Raw genomic sequence first — 18,219 nt, 5'->3', positions numbered from 1 at the left:
GTACACGTTTACTCTAAAACCAAGGACAATGTCACTGAGTTCAGTCTGCAGCTTTCACACAACCAAAGGCAGGAACGCGTCCTGCTGACTGGTGGTCTCAGAGGGGAAACTCACAAAACCATCACGTACATTATAATCTACGCATCTTATTCCCGTAAACAAGAACACGTTTTTCATCAGACATAGGAGAAACATCCATTTGATTAATATACTTAATTTGCAAATAATGTGGACAAACTCCAGTATCTGAAATCTTATGTTATTCCCCTATCTCATATGCTAAGATTCTCTTTCTGGCCTTGGTGGGAAGCACAAACAACGTTTTTGAAACTGAGCTTTGCCTAACATTACAGGCTAAGAACAACAACTAGCGAGAGTATTCGCTGCACAGGAGAAACTAATCTTCAAAGCAGTATATTAAAATCACATTAGCTTGTCTTTTCAAAGAGGATTCCTGGACCCTTTAGAATAAAAAGGTGGAAATAGGATCAGTGATTTATTTTGCTCTGACAGATTTCTTCAAGATTTTGTAGTTATAAAATATTCACCAAGTATTTACGTTCAGCTCAGTCTGCGTTCTACTGCATTCATGGTTAATGATAGCATCTGTATTCTCAAAGGGCAGGATTTATTACCTCTACCTGCAAATACCTAAAAGTCAGTCAGTGGAAGGAAAAAGATATGTCCAACTCATGAAACATGTCTAAATAGCTGCGAGGAACTGCAGCCTGGAGGTGTTTATTTCCCATCACTGACTATAAAGCAAGCTGAGACTACTACCTTAGACTGGGTAATTCTCTTTTAAATATCCACAGTCAGACAAGATACATCTCACCCCAAAGAACCCTAAATTTCTTTCTAAATTCTTTTAAAGTTAGCATTGCAAATAACAAGTACTATCTTCACTTGAGTCCTATTATTCAAAACACAAACTAATTTGTTTATGAAAAAGAACACGACCATGATCTAAATCTGCTATCTCGGCCCCATACTTCATCATCTTCCAATGGCCAGTGTCACCAGTACTGATTCTTGGAGATGCAGTTTTGAAGGGAGATTCATAAGGAAGGGCATAAACACAAATAATTTGTATTCATTCTACAATTGATGAGAAATAACAAATTAATGTAGAGAGGAAGGGTGACTTTTTTAAATGTCAAGAGCTACAAGTTAAGAGGAAGTTAAATATTTAATTCAAATTAAACTAAATATTACTTCTAAAGTAAAATCAGTCCTCATCAAAATACAGCATTTCAGGAAGCAGCTGGCCTGTTAAACACTCTGAGTGCTCAGATATGACTGGGGCTCATTTCATTATACAAAAGGTACTGCCAGCAAACATTTAATCAAAAAGAAATGTTCCTTTCTTGTTAATTAAAGTTTATAGATCAAAATTAATTTCTGCAGCAGAAAAGTAGGAAATAGCTGTGGCTCAGGCTCAGTAGCTCAGAGGCTCCTGGGGCAGACTCTGAAGTCTGCTGAAGGACAGACAGAAATAAATACTCCCTTTTACATGATGCTGTCTGCTTTACTGGGTTACAGAGCGGGCTGCAGACCTGGCTTTACCTTATTCCCTCACTTTCCTTTCCAATAGGCTACTATGTCTTAAGGATAGCAGCTGTACCCCCACAGCTGTTAAAAATGCAGGGGGGCTGACGCTATCCAGACTGAAGGTTTGTAGTACTGCCCAAGCCCATTCCTTAACCCTCCAACCCCCAAATCTTCATTAAACACTTCTCCCAGTAGTACGTGTTTCAGTGGGTTTATCTAGTTCTGTACCTTGTAACTAATTGAAGCAATACATTAAAACTGATTGTAAGGCAGGGAAAACACAGACTAAAATTAATTTCAGAATAAAATCAAGATCAGCCACATAGGCTCAGACCAAGGTTTGCTGCTATACTGTATCATAGCAAGCAAAAACACAGACCATCTTGCTCCCATCCTCTTTACAAAAAATGTCCAGCTACCATACGCAGAATCAGACAAAAGAAAATCTTTTGAGGGAAAGCAAGTCCACTAAGTAAGAAAAAACATTTCCTTAAAACATCACAGCTGTCCACAGCATGTGGAAAGCAAAGTTACCCCCCATTCAACATTCAGCCTGTTCATACCTTATAACCTTGCAGTCTTTGCAAGTCAAATGAAGTTGAAATATGTCACGGCACTCCACACTTTCTATAAGCTGCAACGGAACCTGCAATTAAAAAGATTATATAATTTTATTTCAAACAGCACTAACGCTGTAATTTCTTTGCGGATCTCACAAAGATTTCTTATAGGACTATGTGGAGTCTGAAAAGAGAGAGGAAAACAAAGAAAACTAAGCATAACTACTTCAACAGCTCTGAAGTATGGTACCATATATCCATAGTTTCAGGTCCATTGCTGTACAGTCCAAAAACCTTTAGGGATCACATGAAAACAGCTAAGACGACTGCAGCACTGGTGACAAATGTGAAGGCAGGAAAAGCAGGAGAAACCCACAAACTCCTCTCTCGTGGAAGCATCTTTCTCTCTTATAGGTCCAAATTTAGGGATCTTGGGAATATAATTTTAGCTGTTGGTGAAAAAATGAACTGCTAAGCAAGATCCCCTTTAACACGCTGCTGCAGTGTAGATGCTTGTTATACAGAAATATCCCATCTTTCCTCTTCAGGAAGAAACCATTTGGCCTGTTTAGATCAACACCCGTGATCAAAGCAGCCATACTTAGAGTAATAATGCTGAATCATTCATTTTTAAAGGTGTAGCTACATGCACTTATGTTTTATGGCACATGTAACTAGCAGAACCTTGATCAGGCAAAACACATAAACATATGCAAGTACCTTTAAAGATAAGAAGAAACAACAAGATGAAAATATTAGTTTTCATTAGCATTTTTGGACTTTTACCTGAGACAGGCAAACGTACATTACTGTCTTAAATAAAAGTTAGTATTCAACTATCTCATACATAACTGTCTAAATTCCAAACACAAATTTAGCTAATACCTATAATAAACACAAAGTGTAAAACTGTTTGAATTGTTTATTAGATTATATTGAACATTACACAAGGCAACACCACCTCTGCCATCAAGATCCTTCAATACAAAGGCTATCGGAGAAACACCCAAATACTCTGTTTATTCTCTGCCATCAGAGGAGTAGGATCCAGCAGTTTAAGTTCTGGCTTGGGGCTTACAAGATGTGGCTGTAAGACCCTGCTCTGCCGGTGCCTTTCCACGGGACTCTGGGCAAGTCCTCGAAGGTCACCTCCAATCAAGAATCTGGGGTGAGGAATCGATACAGCTTCTACTCAGGCACCACAAAGCTTAAACAGTACCTGATTTCACTGGAATGAAAAAAGGAAATGGAAGTAAAAACAGTAAGTAAGGGAAAGAGATGGTTCAGAAATTTCAGAAATACGAACCACAAGAAAACATACTCTGAGTGTGAAGATGCCTAGAGAAAGCTCATGCATGGTAAATGCTGTGCCCAGGAGAGTGATCGCAACTCTCGCGTCTCTTGGGAAGGCAGGCACACAGCTCACAGCTGCACCTCAAAAGCTGCCAACTCAAAAGTCAGAGTCCAGAGTCCTCTTCCAAATGCAAAAGCTCAAATAACTGCCCAGAGCTCACCATCCCCAAGATACAACAGGCAGGTATTGTCTTAATACCCAACCTTTATCCTTGCCCTTGTCAAGAGCACAACCAAGAAGCAGCGCTGGACTCTGCTTAGCTGGAGGAAGTACTAACCCTCCTCTCCCATGCCAAGCAAGGCTGGTCCAGCTGAGTTATTCTTTGTTCCTTTCGTTGTAACTAGGCCATTAAAAAAAAACAGAAAATTCATGTACGAGGAGACTAGACAAGATGGTGTCTGACTCCACAGCCCAGGAGTTTGGGTATTCAAATAAAGCTGGAACTTGAATTTTGGTCCATGTTTTCAGTATTATTACTGTTTTAAGATCCATGATAGTCTAATATAAATTACACAACTAGCAACGTGAAGGAGCACATGAAATCAGGATTCCCTTCTGTGAGATAAGCCCGTCCTCTATTTGCCATCCTTAAGCTCAAACTGCAGAGTCACCTGCAGAGAACAAGCACAGTGAAGATGCTGACAGACTTAGGTACCAACGTAACAGAGTATTTAAATGCATTACAGATACGATCAGATGTACTGTTCCTATAGTTAATCTTTTGATTTTAACTGCTAATTTCTTCCACGCCTTCTCCTACTTGATTCTAGTCTGCAGGGTAGATAAATTGTTGTGATAGTTTTGTCTAATAAATTAAGGGACTGGAACAGACCTCAGACTGGAGAATCTTCCATCCTTTCTTCCCCACTGGACAGCCTCACATACACCAAATAAATTATTTAAATCTACCATTGACTTACATGGCACCAACATGGAAAGTAAGGTACCTTTCCCCAACTAAACCAGTTAAGACTCCAGAAGACTTGCTTTTTTTAGTCAAATGCTGCTTTGTCTGTTCATATTCTTTTTTTTTTCCCCAAGCCCTCTTTTATTGCATTTTTTCCCATGTCCATCTTAATTTTAAGCAGTTCTTCACCTTGCTCCCTTCTTCTAGCAGTCTGGTTCTGGCTCCTCTTCCTCCTGTCTGCACTCTAATGACATACTAAGTATTCTTCTGCTCCTGCATTATTTTTAATTTCCTTCTTTCAAAGTCACTCTTTGTTCTATGCCCTTTCAATTTGCCCTCTGCTCGACAGCCATTCTTTTTTCTCTTGACAGTCTACATGCAGCTCACCATCTATTTCCTTAGAATCTCCCGGGTTTTCTTCAGGGCAACCTTCATATCAATCTTTTCAATTTTCTTTTCCGGTCATAAAAATCTGTCCTCTGATCCTCTTGCCTTTTCAATCTCCTTCCTGTCCATTATTCTTCTTCCAGTAAAAGTCTGTAAAATTATCTGCCTTCACTCCTTGTTCTTTCCCACTGATAACCTTCCATTTTCATCGTTATGTTTTTCAGGCTGATGCAGGCAGCAAGTCAGACACCCAGTGCAGTCAGCTTGCTCTTGAAAGAGCCATCAATTCTATTTGCAGGCGCTTCACCATATAACAATGGCTATGGAAATAAAGCAGTGGAGAAGCAATCATTTCTGCTTTTATAAGAATAAACACGCATTGTTATCCAAGGCCTATCATACTGCATTATAGAGAGTACTAGCGCATCGTGCTCGTGCAGTATCTGTCTCTTGACTGTCTCTTCTTTAAAATTATCTTATTTTAAACAATAGCAACATTCTACAACTCAAACTTTTCTTTTTGAAAAATTTTTTTAAAAATTATTTTAATTACTGGAACTGTCTGTTATCTAACAGCAGTGCAAGATATATTTAGAGAAATAAACCTCTGTCATTAGAAAAAGCACCAAGTTATGTTTACACGGCTGAAACAACCCACCCATGGCTCAATCCTGGACCACAACGCCAAGTGGTACGCAGCGGACCACGGGCAGGCTGCTGTAAGCCAGCCCCTTCACGAGTGACTATGCTATATATTCTACCCTGTTTACCATTTGGCCCAAGTCTCTCCATGATACCACATGGCACCCAGGGGCCATGAGCCGTAATTAGTACTTTCTTCTTGTTTTCCCAGTTCAGAGCCTGAAATAATGTCAGGGTTACGTTACAGACTGGTTACTTGAAACAGCACGAGACCAAGGCTAAGTGCTGTGTGTCCTGAAGCACGATATGATAGGACATTCGGAGGAACTGAGGATGCAAGGTCACCTCAGAAGGTCTTCAAGGACTCTCTTAGGTGGAAGGAGCTGAATCCCCCCAGGTGTGATCTTGTTCATATAACCTACAAGGAGTACCTGAAGGAAATCTCGCTTTTAATTACAACTAATTACACTTAGGTTTTGTCTCGAAGGCAATCATTTAGTTCCCCCTCTGCTTTCACAATTAGCATGCTTGCAATGTGAACAATTTGAGCATCAGGACCTGAGAATGAGACAAGGACTAAGCCACTGTTCAGCACAGAGGAATCACAACTGTGCTACGTACGTAAGGAAGATTCCAAACCAACCATTTTTCCACTAAAGGCCAAGCAAGAGAAAGTTCATACTAAAACTCATTTAATCACCAAGGCTGAAAGTCTCCCTCATCTTGCCAGCATGACTTCTTTTTTTTTTTTTTTTTTTTTTACTACATTCAAAATCTACTCTTTGAAAGAGGCTACATACAAGTCCATGGTTTCATAAACCACGCTAAAATTTTAATTCTGTCATGAATGCAATTAGCTTACAGGGAGAAAAATGATTCGACAGAAACACTCACCAGCTGCGAAGTTTGACATTTTCTTAAGGAAAGCCAATCAGCAGAGATCAGCCTGCGAACCAAACTTCCCATGTGCACTGAGAGATCACTGTTGAGTCTGTGTTTTTATCCCATGGATAAATGTAAGTCAACACTTTTGAATGTCATAATCCCTCCAATTTATGCATGGTCTACTGCATCTTTTGTTTTTGCATTTAAAACACCACGTTCCTATTACTACTGTGATCTAGGAAATTATCCATGGAAAAGATTTACGCATACAGCCATTTTCTGCAGTGTTGCACTGTGAGCATTATCAACTTTTAAATGTATTTATTTCCAAGCACAGGTGCAGCAAGTGATCCAGCAGCACTGTGCCACTTACTGGGGTTTCACAAGCATCATTTTGACAGCCAGTCTATTGAATTGTAAACAAAAAGAGAACAGTGAGGTAAAGAAAACAAAGACCAGGAATCCATTTTTAACTGGATTCCATTTCCTTCACGCAGTTACTTTTACTAAGGGGCAAGTAGTTGACATGCACACTGCTTTCTCTGGAGGACCATTTCTACCATGAGAATATCCCGCCTACTTCAAGAGGAGATGCCAGCATAGAACTGCTGCACATTCAGGCACGGGCAATCAATTCATTTTACAAGTACTATAATACAGATATTTGCTAAGAATCCTCTTTCTTACACAGAAGTACTTCTCTCCGCTGAGGTGACAAGGTCTTTGGTGTGGCTGGACTTAGTCAGGATAGTGATTCTTATAAAAATCGTTCAAAATAATAAAAAAAAACCCCTCCTAACATTAGTAAAGATCTATACATTTTTAAAAAGGTCTTCTTACAGGTGTTTTCTGAACAGCTCTAGCAATATAAAAACAGTAGGAAAGAATAAAGATGAACTCAATGAAAAATTACTCTGTGAAGATTTAATTTACAGAATCACCATCTGATGAATAATTCTGATCAACAATAACCGAAGTGATTATTACTCCAAAATGTAACAATTTAAATATGGTTCCTAATTATTGTAAGTATGTTTTATCCTTAAAGATACTCCAAATCCTGTCTGCCCTGGATTCCAGTAGAGTTCATACTATGTTATTAGTGATGGTCATACACGGTTACAGAAGAATAATCTATATTCTGCTCTACCTCATACACTATCTAATTGAATCTTTCTGGTTAATGATGACATATGAAGTAGGACTAACAACCTTGGAGATATCAGAGAGAGTGAGAGGACAGAATACTGGATATGAAAGTCAGGGAAGCAAAATTAACATGGTAATAGTGACAAACTTTTATGGACTCTTTCCTGAACACAAAGAAAGAATATTATTTAAGAAAACATCAATTTTTGTTACTGCTCAAAAATATTAAATTGAAAATTCTTAAAAATTAATACCCCCAATTATCCTAAGGACAGATAATGACAGTAAGTGCAGTACATGCATTAGCGGCTTCTCTCAAAGTAACTCTATCATTTCCTGGCACTCCTCAGGACAAACTCTTGATTTCTAGGACTACTGTTGTTTCTCACATCTCAGCTCCTTGTTTTTAAATATTCAGTCCTTTGCTTTGTCAATTCTAGTTGCCAATTTCATACAACATTCAGACTCTGAAATAAAAAAATCTAACAGTAAGTAATACAATATAGATTTATTGTATCAGCCCCCTTGGCAGAATTCAGCCCTAGAATTCATGTTTGTATCACAAAGCAGCACAGGAATCCTATAAAACACATGCCTCGTAAGGCGTCTTCTCTCTGTTGCCAGCAGCATGTGGAGATGCCGCTGCCTGGACTGCACGTGAGGCATCCCAGCACCTAGCTGACCCTTGGCTACCATTCCGATGCACGGTGCGCTTACAGCTTAACTTTAAAGTCTGAAGTTATACTTCAGGATTGACTACAGAATAAGAAAAGTGAAAAGCAAAGTTATGATACCTCTGCATATGCACATATTTGTATCATCTCCTTTGTACCGTCAGCAGTGCAAGATAATAGCCCTTAGATTTCCAATTAAATTTTTGTCATCGTTTCGAGTAATTGCCCCATTCAGAAATAATACCTTTATTTGCTGGAAAACCCCACGGCATCATGAATGTTAGCACTTTAATGCTGTACACAGATGTTCACCAGCCTAGCAGACACAACTATCCAGCCTACCACATTGACAACTCATGAACTAAAATAGCACAAAGTGATTAATGATAACTATGACACAGGCACATTTCAAAGTCTGTAGATAACATAGCTATACTATTAGAGACAACATAAACCAGTAAAGATTGAGTTTCAGTTAGTAAACAACATTTTTACAGAGTTAATAATTCAGTTCTGGCACAAAACAATAAAAAAACAATTTAAATTTAAGATTGACATGGCATCAAAAATTAAATTGTTTAGCCGCACAGGAGATCTCGCTGATGTTCCAGACCACTGTGTCACATCTGTCTCAGTCATGTATGTGTTGGACGCTTGTCAATTCTTACATTTTGTTTCCCTTGCTTTTCTCAGCTTTGCAACAACACGCAGTTTTGGTGTTTTACACTTAACTCACCACCGCATAGTTCAGGATCTGCGACTGACACATGGCAATTGTGAACAACTAGCCAGGGTCAGGACTTGTCTTGAAATAAGGAGATTGGTAAAAAACCTATCATCGGGCAAAAAAAAAAAAAAAAAAGCTTTGATTCTTTGGATTTTGTTTTACTGGTTTTATTACAAATATCCACAAAAATATTTTTGTGCCATGTATAATGTCCTATCAAATTCTACATAGTTCACAAACGGTACTACAACTAGTAAGACTAGTATATGTCAGCATTATACTGCTGCAAAGGGCTATACAGTGCCCATTTAATTTATGTGTATAATCATGAGTAGCTGGATGTGTAACAATTTTTAAGAATGGATACTTAGCGTAAAGCTCTTTAAAGAAATGAACAGGCATCTGAAGATGAGGTCCAATTCACAGATCTCTTACGTCAATGACTGTACTCATACTACCCAACTTCAAGCATGTAATTTCAGTAGCTGGACCTACTTCCACCTTTTGAAGCTCCAAGCAAGGCACAAATCTAACTTAGGTGCTCCAAACAGCCCTTTGGAAGGCCTTTTATTTCTCTAGTGAGTATATACAGAACTTAGGGAGAACAAGTGACTGACATAGCCAGCTGTAAAGAGAACGAAGTTGAGTGATGTCAAGTTTCCTTATGAAGTCTGATTTTCAGAGGTGCTGAGTCATCTTTTGATGCTTAACTATGTATCTGTTCTCCCTGAAAAATGTGATTTGAACATCATAAAAAGATTTTTCATTACCACTAACCTTAAAAGGCAGGATCACCGTACTTTTAGCCTAAATTCTCTTATTTGGATTGAGTTCAGAATACCTCTATTACCATAGTAGCATGAATAACACTTACATTCACAACAGACTCCTTGAACTTGATGTGAAGCCTGTAATTAGAAAGTGCAATGATGGCATCCTCTGCTCGTCCTACATACTCCGTACTCTCACCATGAAGTTCAATGAATGGGACCTTCAGAATGGGAAGAAAAACCTTTCAGAAACAATTTACCAAGAATATGTACCTCCTGTAAGCATACACTCAAGCACCCAACATCACAAAGTCAAAATGAAACACTGCTGAGAATTCAGCCTAGCTATTACTGCTAAGAAGGAAAGTCTTGGGTAAGGTTGGTTCAGAGGTTAATTGTAGCCTTTTTTTAAAATGATTCCTCATTTTCTCTTTAATTTTCCTGAGTAGTAAGGGCTTGGTCAGGGAAAACAATGAACTTTTAAGAAAAATCTGAGCAAAATATCCTCACGTTTTGGCAGTCTGACCAACCCTTTGATTTATGCTCTCACTCCTTACTTAATGGAGAGTGGCATTTCCATAATGTCATTAAATTCATCCTAAAGTAGGAAAAACAAAGATGAATACTAGGGACCAACATTCACTAAGCAAGCTCGGGTAACCAGCTTAGACTGGATACCTAAATGCTACACAGCTGAAGTCAGTTGGACAAATCATACTTTTTGCTTCCTATATCTCACTGCAAATGTGAAAATGCATGACATGCTGCTGTTTTATAAAGTTAGAAAACCTGCAGTCGTATTACACTGCACATAGAAATTGCAATTGTTTAATTAAAAATGTGACTTAAGCCCACTTTAGCTGAGGTGGGTGAAAAGTGTAAATGCTCAACTTGAAAATAATCTGGCTTCACACCAACTCAGCTTAAATCAATTAAAAAAATTTTCTATTAAAATGAAACAAAGTACCTCTTCAGTCGATATAATAGCGTCTGCATGGATAAATCATTTGAAATAATTTGATTTCAAAAAGAACTTTGGAAAATTAAGAAACCAAAAAAATATCCATTTTGCGCAACATAAGACTTTTGGCTTCTCAGTAACAAGAAGTAATGGTAGTATTTAACTAGCTTAGTGTTATTTAAAAAAAACCAACAGAGTTCTAAACTATGGAATAAAACCTAGCACTTGAAATTACTACACAAGTAATGGCTATATTTTTTTGGACACTCTAAGGAATCTCTTGTAATATAATGCACAACTTCTCTGTCCTACCAACAGTACATGAGTATTTAAAAAGAAAGCGTGTTTCTCCTATTACTGTGCTCAATTGGGAATGAAAATTCTATGGGAGAGGCCAGAGAATACAGAGGTCAACTAGAGATATTGTGATCTTAACTGGCAAGGAGCAGTGTAGTGATTACCTGAAGGTTCTCATCCTCTCGGATCAGCTGCTTCCTGGGAAAAATCTGATTAGCCTGGATGCATTCAAGGCTGTGCTGAGTCTCTTCATCCTGAGAAACAAAGCCTTACAGTTAACTTCAGCACGGTCACCTGCTGCCACCTTCACCACATAGCAAGCTATCAATGACCAATGAAAAGCTCAAACAGGATGAAGTGTTTAGAGAACTCAGGTACCAGTAACTTGCTAAAGTTACTAAGCTTTCAAAGGCAAGCACTCTAACAACTAAATATGATATTAGAAACAGATTTCCTTCCTGCAGCCTGATTAATAAAGTCATAAAAAAGACTTGCAATAATAATAGGAAAAAAGCATTAGCCTAGCCTAGTCTAGAACTACACTTAAAATTCAACAACCCCACATGGAAACATTAATGCTCTAATGTTTTTCAGATTTTAGCCTATTCTGCTTTGTAACAGGCCCTACAAACCCCTTTTGCTTACCATGACAGGCCCTGGATAGGAGGAGAAATCCTCGTCTTTACTCACAATACTTTGAGCCTCTTCTTCACTTATTGTTAAAATCTAGAAAACGAGAAAAGTATAACAATGAAGTTAAATTCATTTTCGTTTGGCAAATAAATACAAATTAACTTTTAAAGACTGAGAATTCAGCTGTTAGAAAACTGCAAGCAAACAGTAATTATGAAAAGATGAAATCCATATAAACTAACTCTCCTGAGAGACACAATTGTTTCAAAATGTGTCTGGCTCCTTCTGTTCATTCTGAAAAATCATCTTTCAATGCACTGCTGAGAGAATACCCATCTGAATGCAGCAATTAGACCACTGTTTATATAATTCAAATCAAAGCATGTTCATCTTTCTCGATCACCCTGAACTTCCTCCCAAGTCATTTGCAGATGGTGATTCACAAATACGTAGGTTATAAAACCAAAGGGATCGTTGTGATCGGACTGATCTGTGATGTAACACAGGTTGTCAGATCCTCCTGAAGTAATCTTATTTCAGCTATGACATATGAATTACAATTTATATACAGATAAAATTCCTCATTTTATAGTTCATAGACCCATTTTCTACATCCACGGGCATATCAAAATATCCATTTTCTTACATCGACCTTTCCAAGAGCTCCACATCACTCTACACTAGCGACTTGCTCTCTCCATTATCCCCTGATATTTTATCAACAAATTTTCTGGAAATATTAAAGAGCATACAGTCTTGAAATTTATGCAGTTGACCCTATTAGGAACTTAATGATTGAAGTGAATACAGGAGTTACAATTTGAGAATTATCTTATATTCAATTTTTAAAATTCAGGTAGGTTCTCCCCTTTTCAAAAAAAAGGATTCATTCAGGTATTTTATGGGTTTTGCAGTCTACAGCACATAAAAGATACAATTTTTTTTTATGGGTTTTGCAGTCTACAGCACATAAAAGATACAAATGAAAATATATCAGCCAAGTTCAGTCAGTTCTCAGTTCGTATGTCACCTTACTTATATTTCAAATTATCAGTGTTGTGGTTGATGGAGAAAACCACTTTGAATCCATCAGCTCACAAGCACGCCACCACTGCGGGAAGCGCTAACTACATAGATATTGTAGTATTGTACAGAATATTTACAAAGGGAAAAGGAGCAGCAGATGCATATGTTCTTAAACTAAAACATCCCACTGTCTAAAAATGATCAATGAGAAGAAAGCGTTACAATGTCCCCAAAACCTCTGTTAAATAGGAACATCACAATAAACAAAATGCTTTTGTGTCCCCAGAGTAGGGGAGAAACAGCATATAAAAGCTTGCAAGTTGGTTCAAAATTGCACAGCTTGCAGAAGGACGTGTATGTGTGTGTGTGTGTATATATATGTATATAAAAGGAGGAAATTATTAGCAGAATCAAGCTGGAACTGCCACTAATTCACTAAAAATTAATGCAAAAATAGATATAAAATCCCAATTTTAAAGTAACAAGAAAAACAAAAGACTTGACTTGATAGAAGCCTGAATCTATCTACTACGGAAACTGATAAGGAAAAATTAAAAAACAGCACAGAAATTTCCATGCCTGCAAGAACAATGGAGAGCAGGAATATTCTTTTAAGTTATCAGAAACGAAAGAAATCTAGAAATGCTATCTACCAACAGCAAGATGAAGATAGTATTATTAATATTGGTTTAAAAAAAGGCAGAATTATCTAACATTTTTGCTTCAAAAGAAGCAGGAGAAGAAAGATGGTTCATATGCAACCCATGCTGTAACTGATGAGAATATTCAAAGAACTGCAACACCTACAGCTAAAACGGCCATAAATTCATCAGGTTTGATCTTTAATATATCAGAGGCCATAAAATTCCAGGCCTTATATTCAAAACAAGAGCTTGTGCTTGATTCCAGCATGACTTGGTGTTTTACGTACGTTGTGTTTGGGTACACTTATCTTCCAGAACCATGACTTGAAGATACGGAGAACGGAATGGTTCAGCAGTTCTCCGAAATGCACTGGGTTTCAGCTTCTAACCTTTGGTTCTCACTATATGTTTTTCAGATTATGTGAAGCACCATTCTCCTCGATCTACAAGATTTAAAAAATGAGCCTCCTGCTCAATCAAATTTAAAATGATGGCTGGCTAAGCAACAGGCTTATTTGTCCAATCAACCTCTATCTTACAGCTCATCCATCAAGAAAGGCGGATTAACTGGATTAACTTTGCAGTATATCCTGATATAATGAAGACTAATGATTCAAGAGAAGATGGGTTTAAAAACTGCAAGGTTTATACAAATCTCCCTCTCCATCCTTAAAGTAATGATAAGCTTACACGTTCAGCTATCAGGTCTACAGCCAGCCAGAAGAGCAATGAAGAGTCAGGGCATATTTACACCAATGCTTTTGAGGAGGACATCTCAGTTACCGTTTCTGCAGGCTGCTGGAGGCAGGCTGTCGGCACGACTGCCTTCTGCAACCAACCACCTCTTCACCAGCACCAATTCTGCTCTTCCAGAAGACCAGCCACTGTTAAAGTCATTAGGACCAAACATTTCCAGATCGATTCATCTAGACAATTTATGTACAACTTGAACAAAGCATTAAACATTAACAGTAAAGCCTTCTGGATATAAAAACCACCTTGCTATTTCAGAATATTCCTTCAACTTCAGGCACAATTATCAAAGAAACACCGACATAATTAAAAAGATGAGCTTTATTACAAATCTAAAGCATGCTTAATATCACTGATGAAAAGTTTTAATGTATTTGGCACTGTGCTGTAACAAAATCATTGTTTTATACTTCAGATTGATGAGATATTTATTTTTAAAGTTTACTATATAACCATCTGCATATTAATAAAAACAGTACTAGCTTAGAAAATTACGTTTTCTACAATTTCTTACAGCTGTGCTCCTAAAATCCAGCATAAACCATCAGCAGAAACTATCCAAATTACTGCAGAACAAGTTTCTTATTCTAATTGCTGCATTCAGCTGCAAAACAGCTTCTATTACAATACTGTGGCTTTTTATGTGAATGTGAGAATCTTCCTTTTTAAGGTGAATTTGGGGAAAGCTGTGTGTAAAAAATATGGTAGTTTCAGTTTTAATCAGGATTATCAGATATAAACTGTGATGTTGCCAAGATAAATGGGACAAGAACTTATAAGACTTGTTCTAAAACAAATAGTTTGCACGCTCACACTGCTTCCAGGTATTAGTGAAACGTTTCATCAACTAAACTGCCACAACACAAAAGTACTTCTAGAAATTGCTGGCAAAATAGCAAGAGACATTGAATTGTTAGAATGAAGTTCAGTGATCTGATGGACAGTGAATATACCGACAGAAATAATTCATTTCCCATCATGTCAACAAGCTGATCCCACTCCCTTCATGATTTCACGATCACTGGGTTGAGCACCAGGGGAAGGAAATAGAGCACTGGGACCAGGGCCGGGGACCACACGCTATTCTCCGTAGCGGCCCATACTGGGATTGTGTGAATTAACTCCGAAACCACACTTTCAATCTCAATTTCTTTCTAATGCATTTCCATCCGTACATCCGGCAAACCCTTCCAGGTTAGCCATGTGAATGGAAAATGGATCACAGCGCTTGTGTGACACCTAGTTCAGGGATTGCTCACCCTCGCTTTAAGAGCCCTGCCTCAGCGGTGAGAACGAGGACATTCTCCATATTGTGAACCCCAACAACCCACTCCGTTGAACTGTACCCGTGATCATTAACACACCATGCTACCTTGAAGGGCAGCTTGAGACAAAGTGAGACTGGCTGAAGAAATCTATTCTCGAGTTGACCCATACCATCTTCCTTGATTAGCAACAGAACGGAATCAGAATTCTCGTTGTGTTTAACTGCAGCTGGCAAATCATCAGCTCTTCCATGACAGTAAAAAACATTTCCCAGAAATTAAATGGAAATGTTCAAATACAGCTTAGATAATAACTGACCAAGAAAACATCTTCATAAAAAGCACCCTCAAATTCAGTCTCCCACTATATAAATAGGATGACATATAAAAGAGATATAAATAGTGTAGTGAAACTTGTTTTTACTGTTAGAAATAACCTTTTTTGGCCTCAGTCCTGACCAAAAAAAAGTTATGTTATCAATTTACTGTGCTGCCCTTTCAACTGCAGATTCACATATATTATATTACACTGAAAAGAAGTTAGTCTTGTTAATTCTCCATCCTTACGTTCTGCTTGAAAGGATAAACAACTAGTAAAGGTTGTAACCTCAGACTCTGTTCAGCCAGTACAGGAACATCTTAATTACCTTTCATTTTAGATGTGCCTTCTGGTCTAAATTATGTACATACTTAAGACTAGCAATAACCATCTGTTTGCCAGTGATTCTAAACAAAAAAGATTATATAAATAAAGGATCATTTACATTCACATATATTTAAATGTAGTTGGACTTACAGCAAGGAAAAAGAAAAACTGGAGGGGAAAAAAGGAAAAACGAAGTACCCAAGTGTTTCACTTCCACTGCCTTCCCTGTCCAGATCCTAAATCCCATTTATTTTAGTATCAAAATCAAATTGAGTTGACCCTCAGTCTCAAAACATAGCTATCTACATGCTGTGTCACAGCTGCCCTGTAAAAGTTTTAGATGGGAATCCAAAGGTTTTGACAAAGAAACATTAGAAAATTTGAGCATGAAATATTCAAGAATGTGATCTGGCTTTAGCAAAAGATGCTTCTGTCACAAAGTGAAAACACTTCTTCCCCTTTCACATGTGGAAGGAAATTATTCTGCGATAAGGATAAACACTTAAGTTTCCCACATTTCAATCCCTGACAGCAAGGTTTCCCCTCTTTCCTGGCACCGCATCTAGAAGTAACTAAATAACTTTCAAAAGTATTTACTGGGGAAGCCGCTAACAATATGGACATTTACACGTTACTCAGGAATAGGAGCAGGATAGACAAAGAATCATGTTTGAAGATTGTGTACAAGTAAGAATCAGAAGTTTTGTTTGTTTTTTTTTTAATGAAAAGTTGCAAATTCTAACTCGGTAAAATATTGATTTTTGTCTAACGTCTTGGAAAATGCTTTAAGAGAGTAATCAATGATAACTATAGAATCCACCTTCAACAGGTAGTTTGTCGTACCAAAATAACACAATTAGCTTACCAAAGAACGAGAGATAATAAAACAGTCCTCTCTGTCCCAGAAAGTTTCAAACAATACTCTTCCGATACTTCACATTGGCAACTGCAAATAAAAACACAGTACTTTAAGGCATGATCCTTCAATTGAAAAAAACCACTTCTTAAATAGCTAGCAACTTATACAAGAAACTCAACTCTTACGTTAGTTTGTCTTAAAGAGGAAAAGTAAAAAGTATTAACTACTGTGTAAGTTGTAACTACTGAGATCTTACTATGCCCAAAGAAGGAATTCTATGATTGTATTCTGATAGGCACACATCTGATGGTTAAGGCCTCTTTTCTGGTAAGGAATAGTTCAGAAATCGTGGCCACAAAGCAATTCAATTTTTTTTTTTAAACTTCTTTGGTACACAGCAGTCGAAAAAAAAAAATTACTTAGCAATACAAGCTGCAGGAGAGCTCTTTTACAGAAGATCCCACTGGTTTTGTACTGATCTTCAAAAGTGCATTTTAATTTTACGCTAACAATAGCTTTTTCACCCCCCCAAGAAAGCAGATGAACACCCTTAAATACTGGGTATTGCCTAAGTACTTTTGGGCAAAGCTGCAAAAAAGCCCGGGCGAACAGCAATGCTCATATGACACCATTCCTCCTAAGCCCTATCTTTTTGACTTTCCAAGTGCTGTACAATTATTTCCTAAAAAATAAATTTTTAAGTATTGTGTCGCAAATATACATTTGTCAGAAAAATTATATGGATAAAATATCTGATTTGCCTCATTCTCATGCAGTCACTTCAGTAGGTATTCGCAGACGTCTTCTATAGCATCTGAACGACTCCTCCAACAGCTTGAGTCACGTGGAACACCAAGTTCTATACTAAAATACCCAAAATCTAAAATTAAAGTTCCGGACTAAAACCGACCATTCCTAGAGCATGCAAGCAGCCAAACCAATGGAATACCACTCCCTTGTATCCAGTGTACCATACGATTTGCTCTTCACAATAACTTGGAAGCTATCCCAATAGCATACCGCATATGTATGTGCCTGGAAAGTCTAGCTTATATAAACATATAATCCTGCTGCTAGAAATAGTTTGCTTGTATTCTGATGTGCCACAAGTAGTGATAATTTTCACATTCTGGTCCATTAAAAAAAAAAAAAAAATCTCTATTTTGCATTTATGATGTCCTTTAGTTTATGGCTTATAACAGGAAAAAAAATTAAAAATACTCTCAGTACACAAAAAAGGATACATCATTTTAGGACTGACATAGCAGAAAGTTTAAAAAGTACAAACTTAGATGCATCAAGCAAAAGAAATCCTAACATTTCACACGGTGGACACACTTTAGGGGAATCTCATACGTATCTACATTCAGTTATTCTTTAAAAAAACTGAGACATGAGGATGCCCTGATTTAACAGAAAACACCCTAGGAATGATCACAGCTGTTAAAAACCTCAGCTAATCATGAATTACAATTTTATAAAGTAGTTTCTAAAAGCAACATTTAGTTACCTGCAACAGAGGTCAACTT

At 37.6% G+C, this 18,219-nt stretch overlaps 1 protein-coding gene across 17 annotated transcripts in view; it reads right to left on the bottom strand.

The window, feature by feature from the left end:
* Positions 1 to 18,219, bottom strand: part of MTMR3 (myotubularin related protein 3) — an 82,385-nt gene that overhangs the window by 33,032 nt on the left and 31,134 nt on the right. For 5 of the 17 annotated variants that reach the window (XM_087768341.1, XM_087768346.1, XM_087768328.1 and 2 more), the window contains exons 2-5: positions 11,510 to 11,590; positions 11,029 to 11,118; positions 9,711 to 9,827; positions 2,115 to 2,197 (exon numbers count right to left, since the gene is read on the bottom strand). In XM_087768341.1, the coding sequence (XP_087624467.1) occupies positions 2,115 to 2,197; positions 9,711 to 9,827; positions 11,029 to 11,118; positions 11,510 to 11,590 (371 nt within the window). Of the gene's footprint in view, positions 1 to 2,114; positions 2,198 to 4,759; positions 5,016 to 8,845; positions 8,942 to 9,710; positions 9,828 to 11,028; positions 11,119 to 11,509; positions 11,591 to 13,950; positions 14,052 to 16,696; positions 16,778 to 17,451; positions 17,561 to 18,219 lie in introns of those variants that run through there. The other 12 variants (XM_087768337.1, XM_087768332.1, XM_087768339.1 and 9 more) reach the window with 6 other exon arrangements.

This window comes from Nipponia nippon, unplaced genomic scaffold (genome assembly GCF_047370975.1).
Source record: "Nipponia nippon isolate SJK-2023a ecotype South Korea unplaced genomic scaffold, ASM4737097v1 scaffold_30, whole genome shotgun sequence".
Classification (NCBI taxonomy): Eukaryota; Metazoa; Chordata; class Aves; order Pelecaniformes; family Threskiornithidae; genus Nipponia; species Nipponia nippon.
The sequence above is the reverse complement of the archived record's forward strand: the minus strand, read 5'-3'. Positions and strand labels throughout refer to the sequence as shown.